The 14,023-nt window shown below is 47.1% G+C and overlaps 5 protein-coding genes across 5 annotated transcripts; 4 read left to right on the top strand and 1 right to left on the bottom strand.

Moving 5' to 3' along the window:
• Positions 1 to 106: 106 nt before the first annotated feature.
• Positions 107 to 1,636, top strand: EDB82DRAFT_491457 (uncharacterized protein). Its single transcript, XM_025738464.2, has 2 exons — positions 107 to 736; positions 793 to 1,636. The coding sequence occupies exons 1-2, from the start codon at positions 197 to 199 to the stop codon at positions 1,366 to 1,368; spliced, it is 1,116 nt and encodes a 371-aa protein (XP_025588166.1). The 5' UTR covers positions 107 to 196; the 3' UTR covers positions 1,369 to 1,636.
• Positions 1,637 to 2,109: 473 nt separating this feature from the next.
• EDB82DRAFT_491455 (uncharacterized protein) lies at positions 2,110 to 5,282 on the top strand. The gene is made up of 5 exons (XM_065608387.1): positions 2,110 to 2,399; positions 2,587 to 2,658; positions 2,763 to 3,503; positions 3,559 to 3,845; positions 3,898 to 5,282. Exons 1-5 carry the CDS (start codon positions 2,239 to 2,241, stop codon positions 4,881 to 4,883), a joined length of 2,247 nt encoding a protein of 748 aa, XP_065465887.1. The 5' UTR covers positions 2,110 to 2,238; the 3' UTR covers positions 4,884 to 5,282.
• A 1,620-nt stretch (positions 5,283 to 6,902) lies between these two features.
• EDB82DRAFT_543976 (uncharacterized protein) lies at positions 6,903 to 12,123 on the top strand (the record flags this gene model as incomplete). The annotated part of the gene is made up of 9 exons (XM_065609390.1): positions 6,903 to 7,397; positions 7,447 to 7,496; positions 7,545 to 7,683; positions 7,751 to 8,248; positions 8,336 to 8,650; positions 8,710 to 8,781; positions 8,816 to 9,140; positions 10,066 to 10,448; positions 10,510 to 12,123. The coding sequence occupies 9 exons, from the start codon at positions 6,903 to 6,905 to the stop codon at positions 12,121 to 12,123; spliced, it is 3,891 nt and encodes a 1,296-aa protein (XP_065465886.1).
• Positions 12,124 to 12,372: 249 nt separating this feature from the next.
• Positions 12,373 to 13,396, top strand: EDB82DRAFT_97771 (Rhodanese-like domain-containing protein). The gene is made up of 3 exons (XM_025738509.2): positions 12,373 to 12,614; positions 12,668 to 13,016; positions 13,073 to 13,396. The coding sequence occupies exons 2-3, from the start codon at positions 12,716 to 12,718 to the stop codon at positions 13,249 to 13,251; spliced, it is 480 nt and encodes a 159-aa protein (XP_025588170.1). The 5' UTR covers positions 12,373 to 12,614; positions 12,668 to 12,715; the 3' UTR covers positions 13,252 to 13,396.
• On the bottom strand, positions 13,294 to 13,928 carry EDB82DRAFT_97716 (uncharacterized protein). Its single transcript, XM_025738520.2, has 4 exons — positions 13,866 to 13,928; positions 13,683 to 13,754; positions 13,560 to 13,634; positions 13,294 to 13,499 (listed from the first exon to the last, which is right to left on the bottom strand). Exons 1-4 carry the CDS (start codon positions 13,893 to 13,895, stop codon positions 13,422 to 13,424), a joined length of 255 nt encoding a protein of 84 aa, XP_025588171.1. The 5' UTR covers positions 13,896 to 13,928; the 3' UTR covers positions 13,294 to 13,421.
• Between the last annotated feature and the right edge of the window lie 95 nt (positions 13,929 to 14,023).

Below are 14,023 nucleotides of genomic sequence, written 5' to 3'. Positions count from 1 at the left end.
TGTACTTCAAACTTTGCGTTTAAGTGTTCTGCTGTCTCTGCGCGCTGAGACATTGGAACTCAATACACTGTATGACGGAACAACTCCAAGCCGCTACCCGACACGTGCATCGTCCCCTTCGCGTTGCGTATCAAGCTTGCGACATTCAAGCTATCTCAGCTGGACTAGACAACAAGCTTCATCAATATACATCAAAATGAAGCTCACCATTGGGCTCAGTGCAGCTCTTGCAGGTTTTGCTGCTGCCTCTCACCAAGCCGCTACCAATCTTGCCAAAGTTTACATCCTACGAGGATCCCACCATATCGAGCCTACAACGAGTCTCACCCCGAGCGAAGCACGCCTCATCCTTCACCAGCGTCTCGCCCCCGAAGGAGAGGGACCTTCATTCCGCGATTTCACTGAATCCGACGATGAGGAGAGAATCATTTCTTTAATGAACAAATTTGGCAAAACTCCTGCGCCATTGTTTTCCGATGACACGACCGCGACGCCGCGCCAGCTAGTTATCAACATTGATGGAATGCCTACGTTCGAGTATGAATCGTTCTTTGGCTGGCTCTTCAACACAAAGCCCGACTTTACTTTAGACCCGAGCAAAGAGAATGGGGAGCACCCTGAAATCTTCCAGACCGTTGTCGCCAAGATGCCGGAATGTCCCCTGAGCCAGATTGTCGCCATGGACGACAACTGTTTCAACGGCAAAGCAGCTCTTGCAACATATAGCAGATCACAGGTAATCGGACCCCTTACACTCTTCTGTTTGTGCTACCTATCTAACATTGGCATAAGGATGGTGATCACCCCACCACCCTCTTGAACGAGCTTCCTAAGCTTCAGAAACTCGCCGAGTCAGGCGAATTGCACACCACCTTAATCTTCCTTCCTCTGGTGGCCGATCGCGAGGACGATTTTGGTGAGGACCAGGACCTTCGACGCCGACAAGCCGAGACCGTCATCTCCTCTATTGAGGAGGTCCAGGAAGTGCCCGCCGCCGAGACCTCATCCGTCCCCGAGACCCCCAAGTTCTCTTCAGTCCCTTCATCCACGTGCTTCAAGTCGGAGTCCGAGTGCATGAAGACAACTGGCAACTGCTCGGGCCATGGTAAATGTCAGAGCAGGTATGGCGAGGGAAACAACTCTTGCTTCTCTTGCCACTGCCTTAGCACCGTGTCCAAAGCCGGTAGCGTTACTCACTGGGCCGGAGGTGCTTGCTCGAAGCAGGACATCAGCGTTCAGTTCTGGCTCTTTGCTGGATTCACCATTGCTCTCGTCACCATCCTTTATCTGGCCATTGGCATGCTATTCAGCGTTGGCGAGGAGAAGCTACCAGGAGTTATTGGTGCTGGCGTGTCCAGGTCCAAGTAGAATGAGAATGAAGAGCAGGGAGGACTATGGGAACTGTCGGGCTTCTGGAGTTGTGTAAGCCGACCAAGGGAGTTTTCACAACGTAATGACTCCAGGGCGGCATGTATCATCATATGGTGTATTTGATATACGGGCGTACAAAGGCGGAGCTTGTATTAGGTGCCTCGATAAGGGGCTTCTTTGTTAGAATGCGTTTCAATTTTTCTGAGCAGTCACTAAGTAGCAAAGCATGCAGTCATTCAACCTAAGAGTGTGTCTTTCGTTTCAATGTCGCGAGGACGGGCCGTTACTCTTTTCCCTATCATGTGATTGTGTGAATACTTCTTTGATAAGTCTATGACGGCTTACGGCAGGTTCGTGGAGTTTCTGGGGCCAGTATCTCCTTTTCAATTGTATTACTAGGGACATTATCGAGGAAGCTTTGTGGCATTCCTTGTAGGAGGTTGCTAGGCACTGTTTAGTGAATCAGCTTAGATATGGCACTTTACAATGCTGGAGGTCATTCAATTCCAGACCAAATAAGCAAACATATATAATACAACCAGCATAACGTCACTGTATACAAAATTGAATCTACATATCGTACCTGCTAACCTGTTTACCAGCAAGGACGGTGCTTGACCATCAGAAGGTCCGAACCATCCCGACCCCTCGACCCACCCTAGAACGGACTTTCCATGGCCCCTGTCTGCGTCTTCCTCCTGATTTGACGTCGTTTCATAAAAGGGTAGTTGCCTACTAATCTATCTGTCCTGCCTGCCTACTAAGGTATTCAACAAGCTGGGCCTCTTTTGATATCCTCCAAAACTCCGCCGAACTTGTTCTCTTTTTGGAGGTTCACCGATCTTTTTTTTCCCTGTACGCTCTTTAATGCAATCGCAGATCTTATCTGGACCTAGTATGATGTCGAACGCTGGTGGCCATAGACCCAAACCTGCGACGGCTAAATGGGGTGCTGCTTGCGCGCAGTGCTCTATAGCAAAAGCCAAATGCATACGGTCAAACAATGCGCCTGGATCTAAATGCGACAGGTATTTCATTTTCTTTCTACCCCTTTCCTTACTTCGACCTGCTCAGCATGTGGTCTCGTTGTGACAGACTCCGAGGGTACCGAATATTCGGAGGTCCATTCGCCGGGTCTACCGGGGCTCTTCCGAAAGCTCTCCATAATTATCCGGGGCCATAGCATAAATGGGACTGACACAATGCATTGCATAGATGCGAAAGATTGGTTAAGAATTGTACTGAGCAGGTCCATCGGCCCCGGAAAAAACGAACAGTTAAACCTTCGTATGTCATCCCAATCAAACACTTGGTACCTACTACATCAGTCTTGTGGATACCTCATGATGCATCACATCACGTTTCGTTGCTCACTGACACGGTTCATACAGTCGAACTGCTCAAATAGAGGAAAGACTCAATGGATTGGTCAACCTCCTGAAAGCAGGCGGGTTGACTAATGCCGACCTAGCAACTGATACCACCTGCATCCCAACTGAGGTAGACCCTCATGTTACTGATCAACAGAAGCCTTCGTCAAAAGAGAGTGAACCTTCTTTTGTATCCAATACTCAAGGATGGTCGATTCCTGATACATATAACTCTTACGCGCCGCCGCAATGCATCTGCAGACAGATCAGTGGAGAAGTTCCTCCTCCACCAGGATCAGACCAGGAGCTTCTCAACCTCTATCGAAAGGATTTCCAGGCTCTGAACCCTTTTGTCATTATACCTAATGGTGTTACAGCAACCAAACTCAGAGAAACCAGACCTTTTCTGATGGCCTCAATACGAATGGTCACATCAAATCGCAGTCTGCGATCCATGAGAGCTCAGATGTACCATTTGATGAAACATGTCGCAGACCACATGCTCATCCGATCCGAGCGATCACTAGACCTTTTACTAGGTATCATTGTCATAGTTACATGGTATCAGTATCACTGCTTCATGCATGCTCAACTTAACAACCTTATTGCTTTGGCCACTACACTCGTTGGCGAGCTAGGTTTGAATCGAAGTCCAACTGTTCACGAAAGGACTAGCTTGATGGTTGTCATACCATTCCAGCCCAAAGCACGTACAAATGAGGAGAGGAGGGCGCTCTTAGGAGTATGGTACTTATCATCGTCGTGCGTTGAACATCCTTCCACCTGATAGGTTTTTGTGAAGCTGATTTGTTTTTAGGATGGCAGTTGGTTTCCAACGGATAGAGTCCATGCGTTATACAAAATACACCCAGGGGTGTCTATCTGTGCTTGAACAGGAGAGGGAATATGAGACAGATGTGCGACTCATAGCGCTCGTTCGCATACAACACTTGGCCGAGCGCATCTCGCAACTCAATGCCCCCGACGAACCTACAGAGGAAGTCATCGGGTTTCCAACAGCGCCAACGTCAGCCTATGTTTCTGCGTTTCAAACCGAGCTCGACAGGATACAAAATGGGCTACCCCTTGAACTGCAAAACGACAGTAAGTGTTCTCTGGGTTGACTTGCCTGATATCACTAATCTTGCTTCTTCAGATGTGATAAAAGTGTTTCTTAATGCAGTAGCACTCCGTTTATATGAGCCCCCTTTACTTGATACTTCTCGAATAATCTCAATGTCAGAGTCTTTGACAACTCCTACATTAGGGGCTGCCTCGGCACTGGACATATTCTACCAGTCAAGAAACGCTTTGAAGCAATTCTTTGACCATTGGCTATCGATACCAATCCCTGAGTACCACAGCCAGACCACTGCGGTAGCCGCCCAACTGATCTACGGGATGACAATGCTTGGCCGGTGGACAAAATTTACAGCGCAGATCCCTTTGAAAAGGCCTCCCATTCCAATGCCCGAGGATACCAGCGCACAAAACCCGAATTTGGAACTATACAAAGCAGAATCGGAGCATTCGACGAGTGTAAGTCCAGCACATGCTACGCCATCGGCCACTACGCCCAGTGCGTGTGAAAACCATTCTCAAGCAGCCAGTCCTATTGTTTTGCGAGAGGGTACAGACCCAAGACTACCGGCTGCAGTGGCTGCTTTACGGTCACAGATTCAAACTCAACCAGGCCTGCACTTAGACGTCACGGGGATACTGTCGGGTATATATTCCAAGTTTGAAGAGGCCAACGCATCTGTTCAGCTGTCCTCAGCCGAACATGGTACTTCAGACCACAACCTTTGGAGTATGAGCGCCATCAAGGTCAGGATCACAAGAGCAAAGCTGGAGCGGTGGGTAGAGATAGTGGCGTCTGGAACAGCGGCGCTCAAGATCCATGATGGTGATGTCCGAGACACGGAAATGGAGGATCGGGGCATGAGCGATAACGGGAGAGCTACCGCAGCTGGTACAGCGCAACCGGGCAACGAGATACATATGGATGATTTTGGAATGCCCGATTGGAACGAAATGCCTTGGAATCCTGATATACTTCAGGGGGTTGACCCTTCGATATGGTTTGATGGATACCTGGATTGGGGAGCCGTTATGAGCTCTATGAGCAATAACGAGCAGTGAATATCACATCAACCTCGGGCTTTTCAATGCACCTTCCCGTTGATATACGAGATTGTAGCCAGCCCACGATAACTATTGTTGAATTATCAGCTGCCGATATAGGGCCAACTACACAAGCCACCGTAGGGTTGAAAGAAAATCCTAGGGCTGATCATATGCAGCTAGTTGACCGCCGTGACACTTGCACGCCATGGCTTAACAGTCACTGTTTGGCCTTTGTTAAAGAAATTTTGAGTCATAGGTTCAGCCAAGATGGCTGATTTCAAAATGTTGAAAAACGGACTGCATCATCGTAAGCTCTTACTAGCCCTTCTATCAAGATGTATGCAGCCCAAAGAAAGACATTTACACCTGCGTAAATAGTAGGGTTATTAAGCCTCATGTTTCATAAAAGGGATGTTTTACCATGAAAATCTTGTGGTCTAGACGTGTGTCATAATTTATCTTTTATGTCCAAGTTCACCGAGAAACCTTGATAGCTGATCAATGAAACCCTGTGAAGGGGATCAATACCGAGTTGCGACTTAGCCTACATACGTGGCAACACTCGGTGTATAGATACTTTTATAAATGTGCGGGCTTTTTGACCTTACCTTTGAACAAACTTAAAACTTCAAGAAAAACCCCAGCCATTGAAGTCTCACTCTTCTGGTTCACCGCTCACCTAGCCCAGCTGGCAATCCTAGAGAATGCCGCTAGGGAACTGTTAACTGCAGGAGGCCTTGAGCTGCGTTACCTGATGTCTGAAACTCACCCTGTAACACAGATGGTTGTGTCAATGTTGCTGTACTGCATGATGCATCTCTAGAGACATGCGTCGGGTTTTGCAAACATTGTTCTAGATCATGGTCGAAGTTGGGTAGCAACAATTTTGTTAGCCACACCCATATCATAAACACCAGTCCCCTGTCAACTATCAACCTGACTACATACCAAGGTAGTAAGAAAGATGATGGACGCCTTGATTTCTCTACCATCCATCTCAGGGAACTGCCTCCAGGCGAACCACACGAAAGAAATATACAAAAATAACGAAGAAGAGAAGAAAAGCCGACAATGAGATCATACATTGCCCAATTGCAGGTGCGGCTGCCAAGATTGACTTCGCTACGGTCATCAGGCCACCCTACGGCGAAGGGGATACCATTGAGGCTGACCAGAAGCCTAGAAGGCAGGAGACGATATTTCCGTTGAGAAAAGATCAGAGCAAAAAAAGGCAGAAAATTCCAATGGTATTGTTGATCACGCCGATCGGAGTTTATTGAGGCCTTCTAGTATCAACTGTACGCCGTTTTGCCTTTTTATTCTAGTTGCTCGATAAAATAAACAGCTGACGGGACTGAAGTTGCTGCGCCTCCCACCCGTTGTCGATACCCAATAATCGAGATAGCCCCTCGAAGGAAAGTCGTATGGGTATGGATTTGTGTAAGTGAGCTCCGGAGAGAGGGGGAAAAGTGCACATTTTGACACGGTTTTATACTCAGGCAACCGTTATGAGTCTCTTGACGCATAAGCGCGCGCCTTCTGGCTACCTATATATAAAGACCCTTTCTGACATTTCTATAGTGCGTGTGTGGTTATGGAGGGATGAAGGTCTCTGTTGACCCATGTCCTAATTGCTGTAATCCACGCTGCCCGAACTGTGATACTCGACGAATCAACACTCGCTCTCACAAACATTTTAATTATCAAAGAGGCTCTTGGTCATCCGACAACATTGAAGTCGAGACTGGCCCAGCACCAGGTCTGGACCTCATTCTGCCTGTAGGTAAATTATTGGCTGGGGTTGTCACGGAGGAAGAGGGTGAGGAGGAAGGGGAACCAGGATAATATGTTTGCCAGATTCCTCATATTCATTAACATGTTCCACGAGATCATTCCCTCTACTGTCTAGAAAGTTTGCCTTGGAACTTCTTGGTGAAGTGAACGTGGCCCAACCTCCAATCAATGAAAGAATTGACTGACCTAGGTAGTTACATACAGTTTAAAGACGACAAAAGGCTGAAGCACATATGAGCCATGCCATTTATAAGAAGGAACACAGTACCTCCTCCAACTCTACCAGTACACAATGGCCATTCCCGAGCCACATCCAGGTACTTTGACTGGGTAGCCACAGCTACTTCCGTCATATGGACCGAGCAAGATGAATGGAAGAAGCAATACAAGATGGTCAAGTATTCAGCTTCAGAGCATAACAAACCCTTCACCGATATGCTAAGAGAAAGGAATGGCTATGACTGTCCAGAAGTCTCGTTCGTAATGGATAAGCACCCGTCAACTCGTGGAGAACATGAAACATTATGTGTTGAAGCATTCTGCCAGGGTGCTGATTGGGTTCTTCTTGGAAATGACCCAACTACAATTCGAGGCCATCAACTAGCAAATGTGGAGGAGCCCAAAGCCTGGATATCGGATCGAAACTATTGGCTTCTCAGAGACACTACGACCGAGTCTCCCTCGTATGAGAACATATTAGGTCGCCTTGAGTTTTACAAGGTCTTACAGAACGAGGTGCGTATGAACTTCGTTTTGCTCTATCATTGCGACTGACCTCCTGTAGCGGTTTCGTGAGGGTCCATCAGGAGAGATGATCGGGCCCATCCGGCATCTGTGAGTTACTGTATAGACATGGAATATAGTTCTTACTAACCCTGAAAGTTTTGTCAGTAATCCAGATGGAACAAGCGTAATGGCAATCTTGAAGACAGCAAATCAATTTCAAGCCCCTGCTCTTCATGATCTTTTTGCAAACTATATTACAACAAGTCCAACTCCAAGTATCAAACTGAAAGTCTCTGTAAGCCAGGAAGATACTAAAACCCGCAACATGGCTCAAAGCACTAACAACATATTTCATTGCCTAGGACTTCTGGAACACAAGTTACGTTATCAGCTTCGCTCTACCATTTTATGCAATTGGTCTCAGTGGAAAGCAGGATAGACGTACGCTTCATGACCCCAAATCCATGTTCCGTGCTCGCTACACCCTGGATTCTTTGAATATACAGGAACTACGCCGACTTCTAGGATACTCAGAAGACTCCCGCCTAGAAGGGAAACTAGTACTGCACGAGGGAGTGTATTCGTTTGCCACGACCGGTGTGACTGAGGAGCATTGGACGGCGTATTGCTTTGATGATGACTTCTATGAAAGTGAACCACGTCTATTAGAGGAAGGAGAAGAACTAGACAGCTCGGAAGGGTGTGTTGACCCAATTATAGTTGAGGTTGAGGTGAAAGATACAGCGGCCCAGTGGCGTCCGAGGCAATATTCACTTGTTGCTTTGGCGATACAGCTTGACAAGATCCATGGACATCATGCACGCATACATGATGTGTTCAAACACAGTCTAGATTCCTATGTATGTGAGACTCCATAGCACCGGAGACTTTATATCGTTCATAACTTTTATGTCCAAGAAACATTTGACGGGGCTGACCTTTTACAGACACCCATCACCAGAGACGGCCCCAGCAGGAATCTCAACCCTTCAAACAAACAAGACTGGAAAAGGTTCCCTGAACTATTGAGCAGGGTGATATTTTATAATACGAAGAACGTCGAAGAAGTCGAGAACTTCCTGGCGAATGATGTCAAGTTGAGCCCAGCCGGCATGCCTCAAGGGGAACTCTGGCAGAGTCTACGAAGCGACGTCAAAGCTATAAAGGCTTTAAGAGGAATCGAGGAAAAGATCAAAGAGCTAAGGGATGTTGGGGACAAGCTTGAGGAGACAAAAAGATCATTCAAGGAACTCAGACGTGAAGTATATTCTTTTCCCCATGCTCTATCGTTTCGATCGGCAAAACTGACGTTTTGTCTTAGAGGAAGCTCGATCGTGCAGATGAACAGCAAATCAGAGACGAAAGAGCCAAGGAGTTTGCAATTGCAGCAGTTGTAATTATGCCTCCTTGTTCCTGGTAGACGCAAGGCTAACATGACACAGTCCTTTGCCATCCTGTCCTTGATTGCTCAAGTTTACAGTGGAAAACCGCAGAAAGGCGATGAAGCATCCTGGCCTGGATACCTCTTTCTTGTGGTATCATTCATCGTCATATGTATAGTGGGAATATTGTATATGCTCCGGGAACATGTTGCCTTTTATGGTAAAGAGCTCAGGGCAAAACTAAATGGATTTCCGAGGAGAATAAGGCTGGGTCGACGGTATGATACAGTGATTCGTTTGGCAAAAAAATGTTTGGATTGGATGTGGAATCGTTCTGGGTTTGCGTTCTTTGTCGGGGTCTTGAAACAGGGTTTGAGAAGAGAAGATCCAGGACTTCCTATATGAGAGTTATTGTAAGTCTAGTATACCTGGTTCGATTTGAGTCTTGTTGTCAATCGGACGCTGTTCTCACGACGTTTTAATTGACAACTGACAAAACACACTTGTCTGGTTTGACGAACCACAATAGGGTTTCCTACTACTTTGCATAGATGTTTTGAGGAGAGGCCACTGAGAACAGCCCGAGGAAAGTGCTTACACAGTCAAATACAACATACACGTTTCAGGTTCTGCGGGATTGAGTTACGAGAACTGAAGGACGCACCCAAGAAGTAGGGGCTGCGAATCTGTACCGTCAGAGAGCGAGCCAGACTTTCGGATTAACACTGTAGTTTGTTATCATTTGACATCAACTGTATGTGGTCGTACCATGTTCGAAAAAGGCGACTGCCTCAAGGGAGCCATTTGGGATTTTGGCAATGTCTACAAAGGGTTAGTTGCAGGCCTCAAAATATAAGGCTACCAGTCAATGACTCTTGGTCGCTTTCTTCGTGCCCTTCTTCACATGCATTAGAACCTTTTGGCCGACCGAGTCTCTGGGATTTAGGCATCAACTTGAAGATGATCACATCCGAGATATGACACGTCTTGCGACGTCAATGGCATAACCAAGAGAGAGTCTCAAATGTAACCTGACACTATCGCGGGGTTGTGTGATACACCATCTTCCTCTCTGTTGGTGAGTTACAGCCAATTGCTCGCTGACAGCCTCGTTTGAGGGACAACTTGGAGGGGTGACAGCTCACCTCGCATTTTAATGGCATAGAGCATTGTAAGCAAATCATGAAGTATGTTCTGAATTTGAGGCTTTGAAGAGTAAGCTGTCATGATGCCCGACTACTAACTCCTAAGCTCTCACTTCAAATGCAGTTGGGCGCCCTTGCCTTATAGCTCAGCTAGCTGCTTCAGAAGGCAACCCTCAAAATATTTGACATCTGACTCACTTCTCTCTTCTCTCAACACCATCACAGCGAACATCGTGGCTATGGCAGTGACAACTTGTTCTGTCAGTGGAATCGAGAACCTTCTCGGAAAGGCAGGACTAGACACGCCTATTCCAGAATACCCCGGCGCAGATATTGTGCACAATCCGCAGGACATATTTCGAGTCTATCTCGCCGAAACAATACAGAAACTCACAAATTGCGATAGACTGGTTGCCTATGATGCTATTCAAACATCCAACGTTACAGGAATGGGGGACCTTGTGGTTGTTGCCCCAAGACTGAGACTTCAGGGTATCAATAATGAAGACCTCGCTAAGGATCTTCTTCAGAAGGTGGGAATATACTGAAATTAATCCAAAAGAATTAAGGGATACTGACACGGGCCACAATTAGTTACCAAGAACACCTCCTTTTGGGTGCCCTCTTCGAGACGGTATTCGTCTCCAGGTCTTCTTCTCCCCAAACACGCTGCCCCGACTTCTGCTGTCGTATATCAGCGATAGAAGCGTATCATATGGCTATGATACGTCTCTAGGACTCACTGATCCGGTGGCGCCTGAAGGGCGAAAGAAGAAAGTCATCGTGGAGTACTCATCTCCCAACATGGCGAGCGAGTTCCAAGTATCACACTTGCGTAGCACGCTTTTAGGCACCTATGTGGCAAATATTCATGCCAGTATGGGTTGGGATATCGTTAGGATGAACTTCCTGGGAGACTGGGGTAAGCAAATTGGTCTCCTTGCTGCAGGTTGGCAGCGGTTTGGCTCCGAAGACGAATTTTCAAGGCAGCCTCTTCGCCATCTCCTTCAAGTGAAGCACAAAATTGAAGAGCTTTTCAAGCCAGAAGTAGAAAAGTGTAAAGCTATGAAAGCGAATGACCAAGACGCCTCGGAGATTGAGTCGCAAGGCCTGTACGCCGAGCGTGATGATTTCTTCAAGAAGATGGAAGACAAGGACCCAGGGGCCATTGAATTGTGGCAACGCTTCAGAGACGCTACCGTCAAGGATTTGACAGACTCCTACGCACGACTCGGAGTTACTTTTGATGAATACTCCGGAGAGTCGCAGGTTACTTCCGAGTCCATCGCCGAAGTGGAACAAGCTTTGAAAGAGAAGGGGGTTTATGAAGAGCACGATGATTCCTGGCAAATCGACTTTTCGAAACACGAAGCAAAGGGGTTATCCATTGCGGTATTGCGATACAGAAACGGGACTACCTCATATCTTTTGCGCGATGTTGCTGCAGTGCTCGACCGGTTTAAAGCACATTCCTTCGACAAGATGATCTACGTCGCTGCGATGGAGCAAGAGATGCATTTCAACCGAGTCATCAAGACACTAAAGCTCATGGGTCGTCAGGATCTTGCCGACCGCATCCAGCATACATCTTTTGCCAAGATCAACGGCCTTCCAGAAGAGTTGAAGGGCGCAGAGCTGTTGAGTGATTATATTGACGGTTGTCGATCCATGGTACAGGCTGATCTCGAAGAGGAAGATGAGGGAATCTCTCATGTCGATAGTTCGGAGAGGTCAGTGGATATACTTGGTCTTGCCGGGCTATTTGTTCAAGATCATTACCACAAGCGCAACACGTCTTATGCAAGCGACGCAAAAAAGATGGCGCCCCTCGAAGGCGAAACAGGTACAGCCATTCAAAACTGCTATGCCAGGCTCTTGAAGAAATTAGGGTCGGAACCCACCAACTTCAACTACGCAACTCTAGACTATGCCTCATTGGAATCAGAGGACTATGCCGAACTATTGCGTATACTGTTGCAGTACCCAGATGCAGCGCACGGCTCGTTCAAGTCACTCGAGCCATCTTTTATAGTTGGGTATTTGTTGCGCTTAGTTGATCAATTAATGGTCACGCTTGGTGATGACGATGAGAAAGATTGGACCGACCAAGAATCCGCGAGCGAAGCAAGACTTACTCTCTACGAGAATACAAGGCAAGTTTTTGAAAATGCGTTGAAGCTCCTAGGTGTCACCCCATGGAGTCTTTGAGGATAGTTTTGTCTCCCTGCCTTTGTATTTGCAAGTTGGATTATTTGTAACGTTGGCGTATCCGTTTAGACTGACCTATTCGATTTATATCTTGCTTTAATCGATTATTAGTTTAATTTGTTCTTGCATCTTTATACCACGTGTGATATAAGGCCATACAAAAAGATGGCACGAGGGCAACGGTGTCGTGAACGATGGAACGAAACTACTCTGCTACATAGATCAGCACCATGAGTTTAAAACCTCTAAATTTTAGTGAGTTTATATATGACCCATGTTGAAATGCGTTCGGATTCAGAAACAGGCGATGTCTATGTTTAAAACTACCCGATATCATCAGGATTGACAAGTAAGAATCTCATGTGAAACGTTGTTGATGGATCGGAAGTGACTACCTGAATCGTCCTCCCAAATCGTGGCTCGGGACAAACGTTCCGGGGCTACACTACGTACATCGTCATCATCAACCTCCCATCTCCCAACTTGACAATGTGAGAAATTACTCCCTAAATAACCTCAAATATCTCGAAACTAATATTACCAGACCTCACTACGAAACTCTTTCTTGCAATACACCCTTAAGACTTACATTATGGGAGACGACACCCCGCAAGACACCCCGCAGCAGGCATGGTGGGATGCTTTTCCTGAGCCAAAGGCCGAGTGCCCTCGGACTGACCCAGCTATCATCTCCAAGCTCATCGAAGTGAACGCAGCTCTTGGAAAGACCGCGAAAAGAGATTTCCTCTTGGTTGACGTTCGAAGGACTGACTGGGAGGGTGGCACTATTGCCACGTCTATCAACCTCCCAGCTCACACGTTCTACCAGACTCGTCCTCAGGTCTATCAGCTTGTCAAACAGGCAGGTGTTAAGAGAATCATCTTTTATTGCGGTAAGTACTTTATTGTCCTCAGAAGCCACTCCAACATGTTGCTCATAATACTCCAGGAAGCTCCAATGGTCGAGGTCCACGATGCGCTAGGTGGATGCAAGACTACCTCGACGAGGTTGATGAGACTGACATCAAGGCTGAGATTCTGACCGGAGGTATCAAGGGTTGGCAAAAGGCTTACGATGGCCAGTTGATGGACTTTTACGACGAAAAGGCCTGGGAGAAGAAGGAGTAAGGATGGGCACAGTATAACAGTCGAGGGCATCCTCTCTTGTTTGTCTATTAAAGACGTGTTCCCAAGCAAAGTTCCCGCAAGAACATGTCTCAATTTTCGACCTTAACGCCAATAAAGATCACATAGCATCTATCATCTCTTCCCGTGTTTCCACTGCCGTCAGGAGGGGTTTATCGTTCTGCTCGTCGGTCGTCCCCGCCGATTCGTTCCAACGCTTCGAGCATCACCACTGAGTTGCCGCGGATGACCTGATGATATGTTAGCAATGAATTCTGTGATCGAGATAGCGAGAGGGTAGGATAACGTACAACCATGCCGATTCTGACCTTCTCACCGTTGTCCTTCTCCTCCACCGCCTCGTCGAGAACGATGTTAAGAAAGACCTAGACTTGTTAGCTTTGTCCAGTCTAAATCGCAAGGAGTTTCCGTACATCATAACCGCGAAGAACGCCAATGACCTTTCGGCTGCCGTTCAACTGAACGAACAGTCTCTTGTCGAGGTACTGTAGAAAAGTTAGTTATTGATCAGAACCAGCAGATTGCAAGGCTTCAGGCTGTCCAGAGGTTGGAGGAGAATCTGATAGCTATGCGACGCAGGAAATATTGATACAAACCTTTTTGAGCTCAGGTTGCGCGGGCGCCATCTTGAGCAGTAAATGTAAAATAGCTTGGATGCTGTTTCATGCGACGCGATCGCGGCCTGGAGCTACTAACATTGCATTTCACAGCTAACGGAAATTCGATGTCACGTGAAGATAAGATCTGGGTCAAA

This window comes from Fusarium venenatum (assembly GCF_020744135.1).
Source record: "Fusarium venenatum strain MPI-CAGE-CH-0201 chromosome Unknown EDB82scaffold_1, whole genome shotgun sequence".
Lineage (NCBI taxonomy): Eukaryota > Fungi > Ascomycota > Sordariomycetes > Hypocreales > Nectriaceae > Fusarium > Fusarium venenatum.
The sequence above is the reverse complement of the archived record's forward strand: the minus strand, read 5'-3'. Positions and strand labels throughout refer to the sequence as shown.

What these genes read in the sequence shown, in the direction of transcription:
- EDB82DRAFT_491457 (XM_025738464.2), top strand. Translation starts at nt 197, where the DNA reads ATGAAGCTCACCATTGGGCTCAGTGCAGCTCTTGCAGGTTTTGCTGCT. An exon ending in CAACATATAGCAGATCACAG is followed by an intron (nt 737 to 792) that starts GTAATCGGACCC and finishes CATTGGCATAAG; the next exon opens with GATGGTGATCACCCCACCAC.
- EDB82DRAFT_491455 (XM_065608387.1), top strand. Translation starts at nt 2,239, where the DNA reads ATGCAATCGCAGATCTTATCTGGACCTAGTATGATGTCGAACGCTGGT. An exon ending in GTATGGTACTTATCATCGTC is followed by an intron (nt 3,504 to 3,558) that starts GTGCGTTGAACA and finishes ATTTGTTTTTAG; the next exon opens with GATGGCAGTTGGTTTCCAAC. An exon ending in CCTTGAACTGCAAAACGACA is followed by an intron (nt 3,846 to 3,897) that starts GTAAGTGTTCTC and finishes TTGCTTCTTCAG; the next exon opens with ATGTGATAAAAGTGTTTCTT.
- EDB82DRAFT_97771 (XM_025738509.2), top strand. Translation starts at nt 12,716, where the DNA reads ATGGGAGACGACACCCCGCAAGACACCCCGCAGCAGGCATGGTGGGAT. An exon ending in GAGAATCATCTTTTATTGCG is followed by an intron (nt 13,017 to 13,072) that starts GTAAGTACTTTA and finishes ATAATACTCCAG; the next exon opens with GAAGCTCCAATGGTCGAGGT.
- EDB82DRAFT_97716 (XM_025738520.2), bottom strand. Translation starts at nt 13,895, where the DNA reads ATGGCGCCCGCGCAACCTGAGCTCAAAAAG. An exon ending in GCGTTCTTCGCGGTTATGAT is followed by an intron (nt 13,635 to 13,682) that starts GTACGGAAACTC and finishes TAACAAGTCTAG; the next exon opens with GTCTTTCTTAACATCGTTCT. An exon ending in AGGTCAGAATCGGCATGGTT is followed by an intron (nt 13,500 to 13,559) that starts GTACGTTATCCT and finishes ACATATCATCAG; the next exon opens with GTCATCCGCGGCAACTCAGT.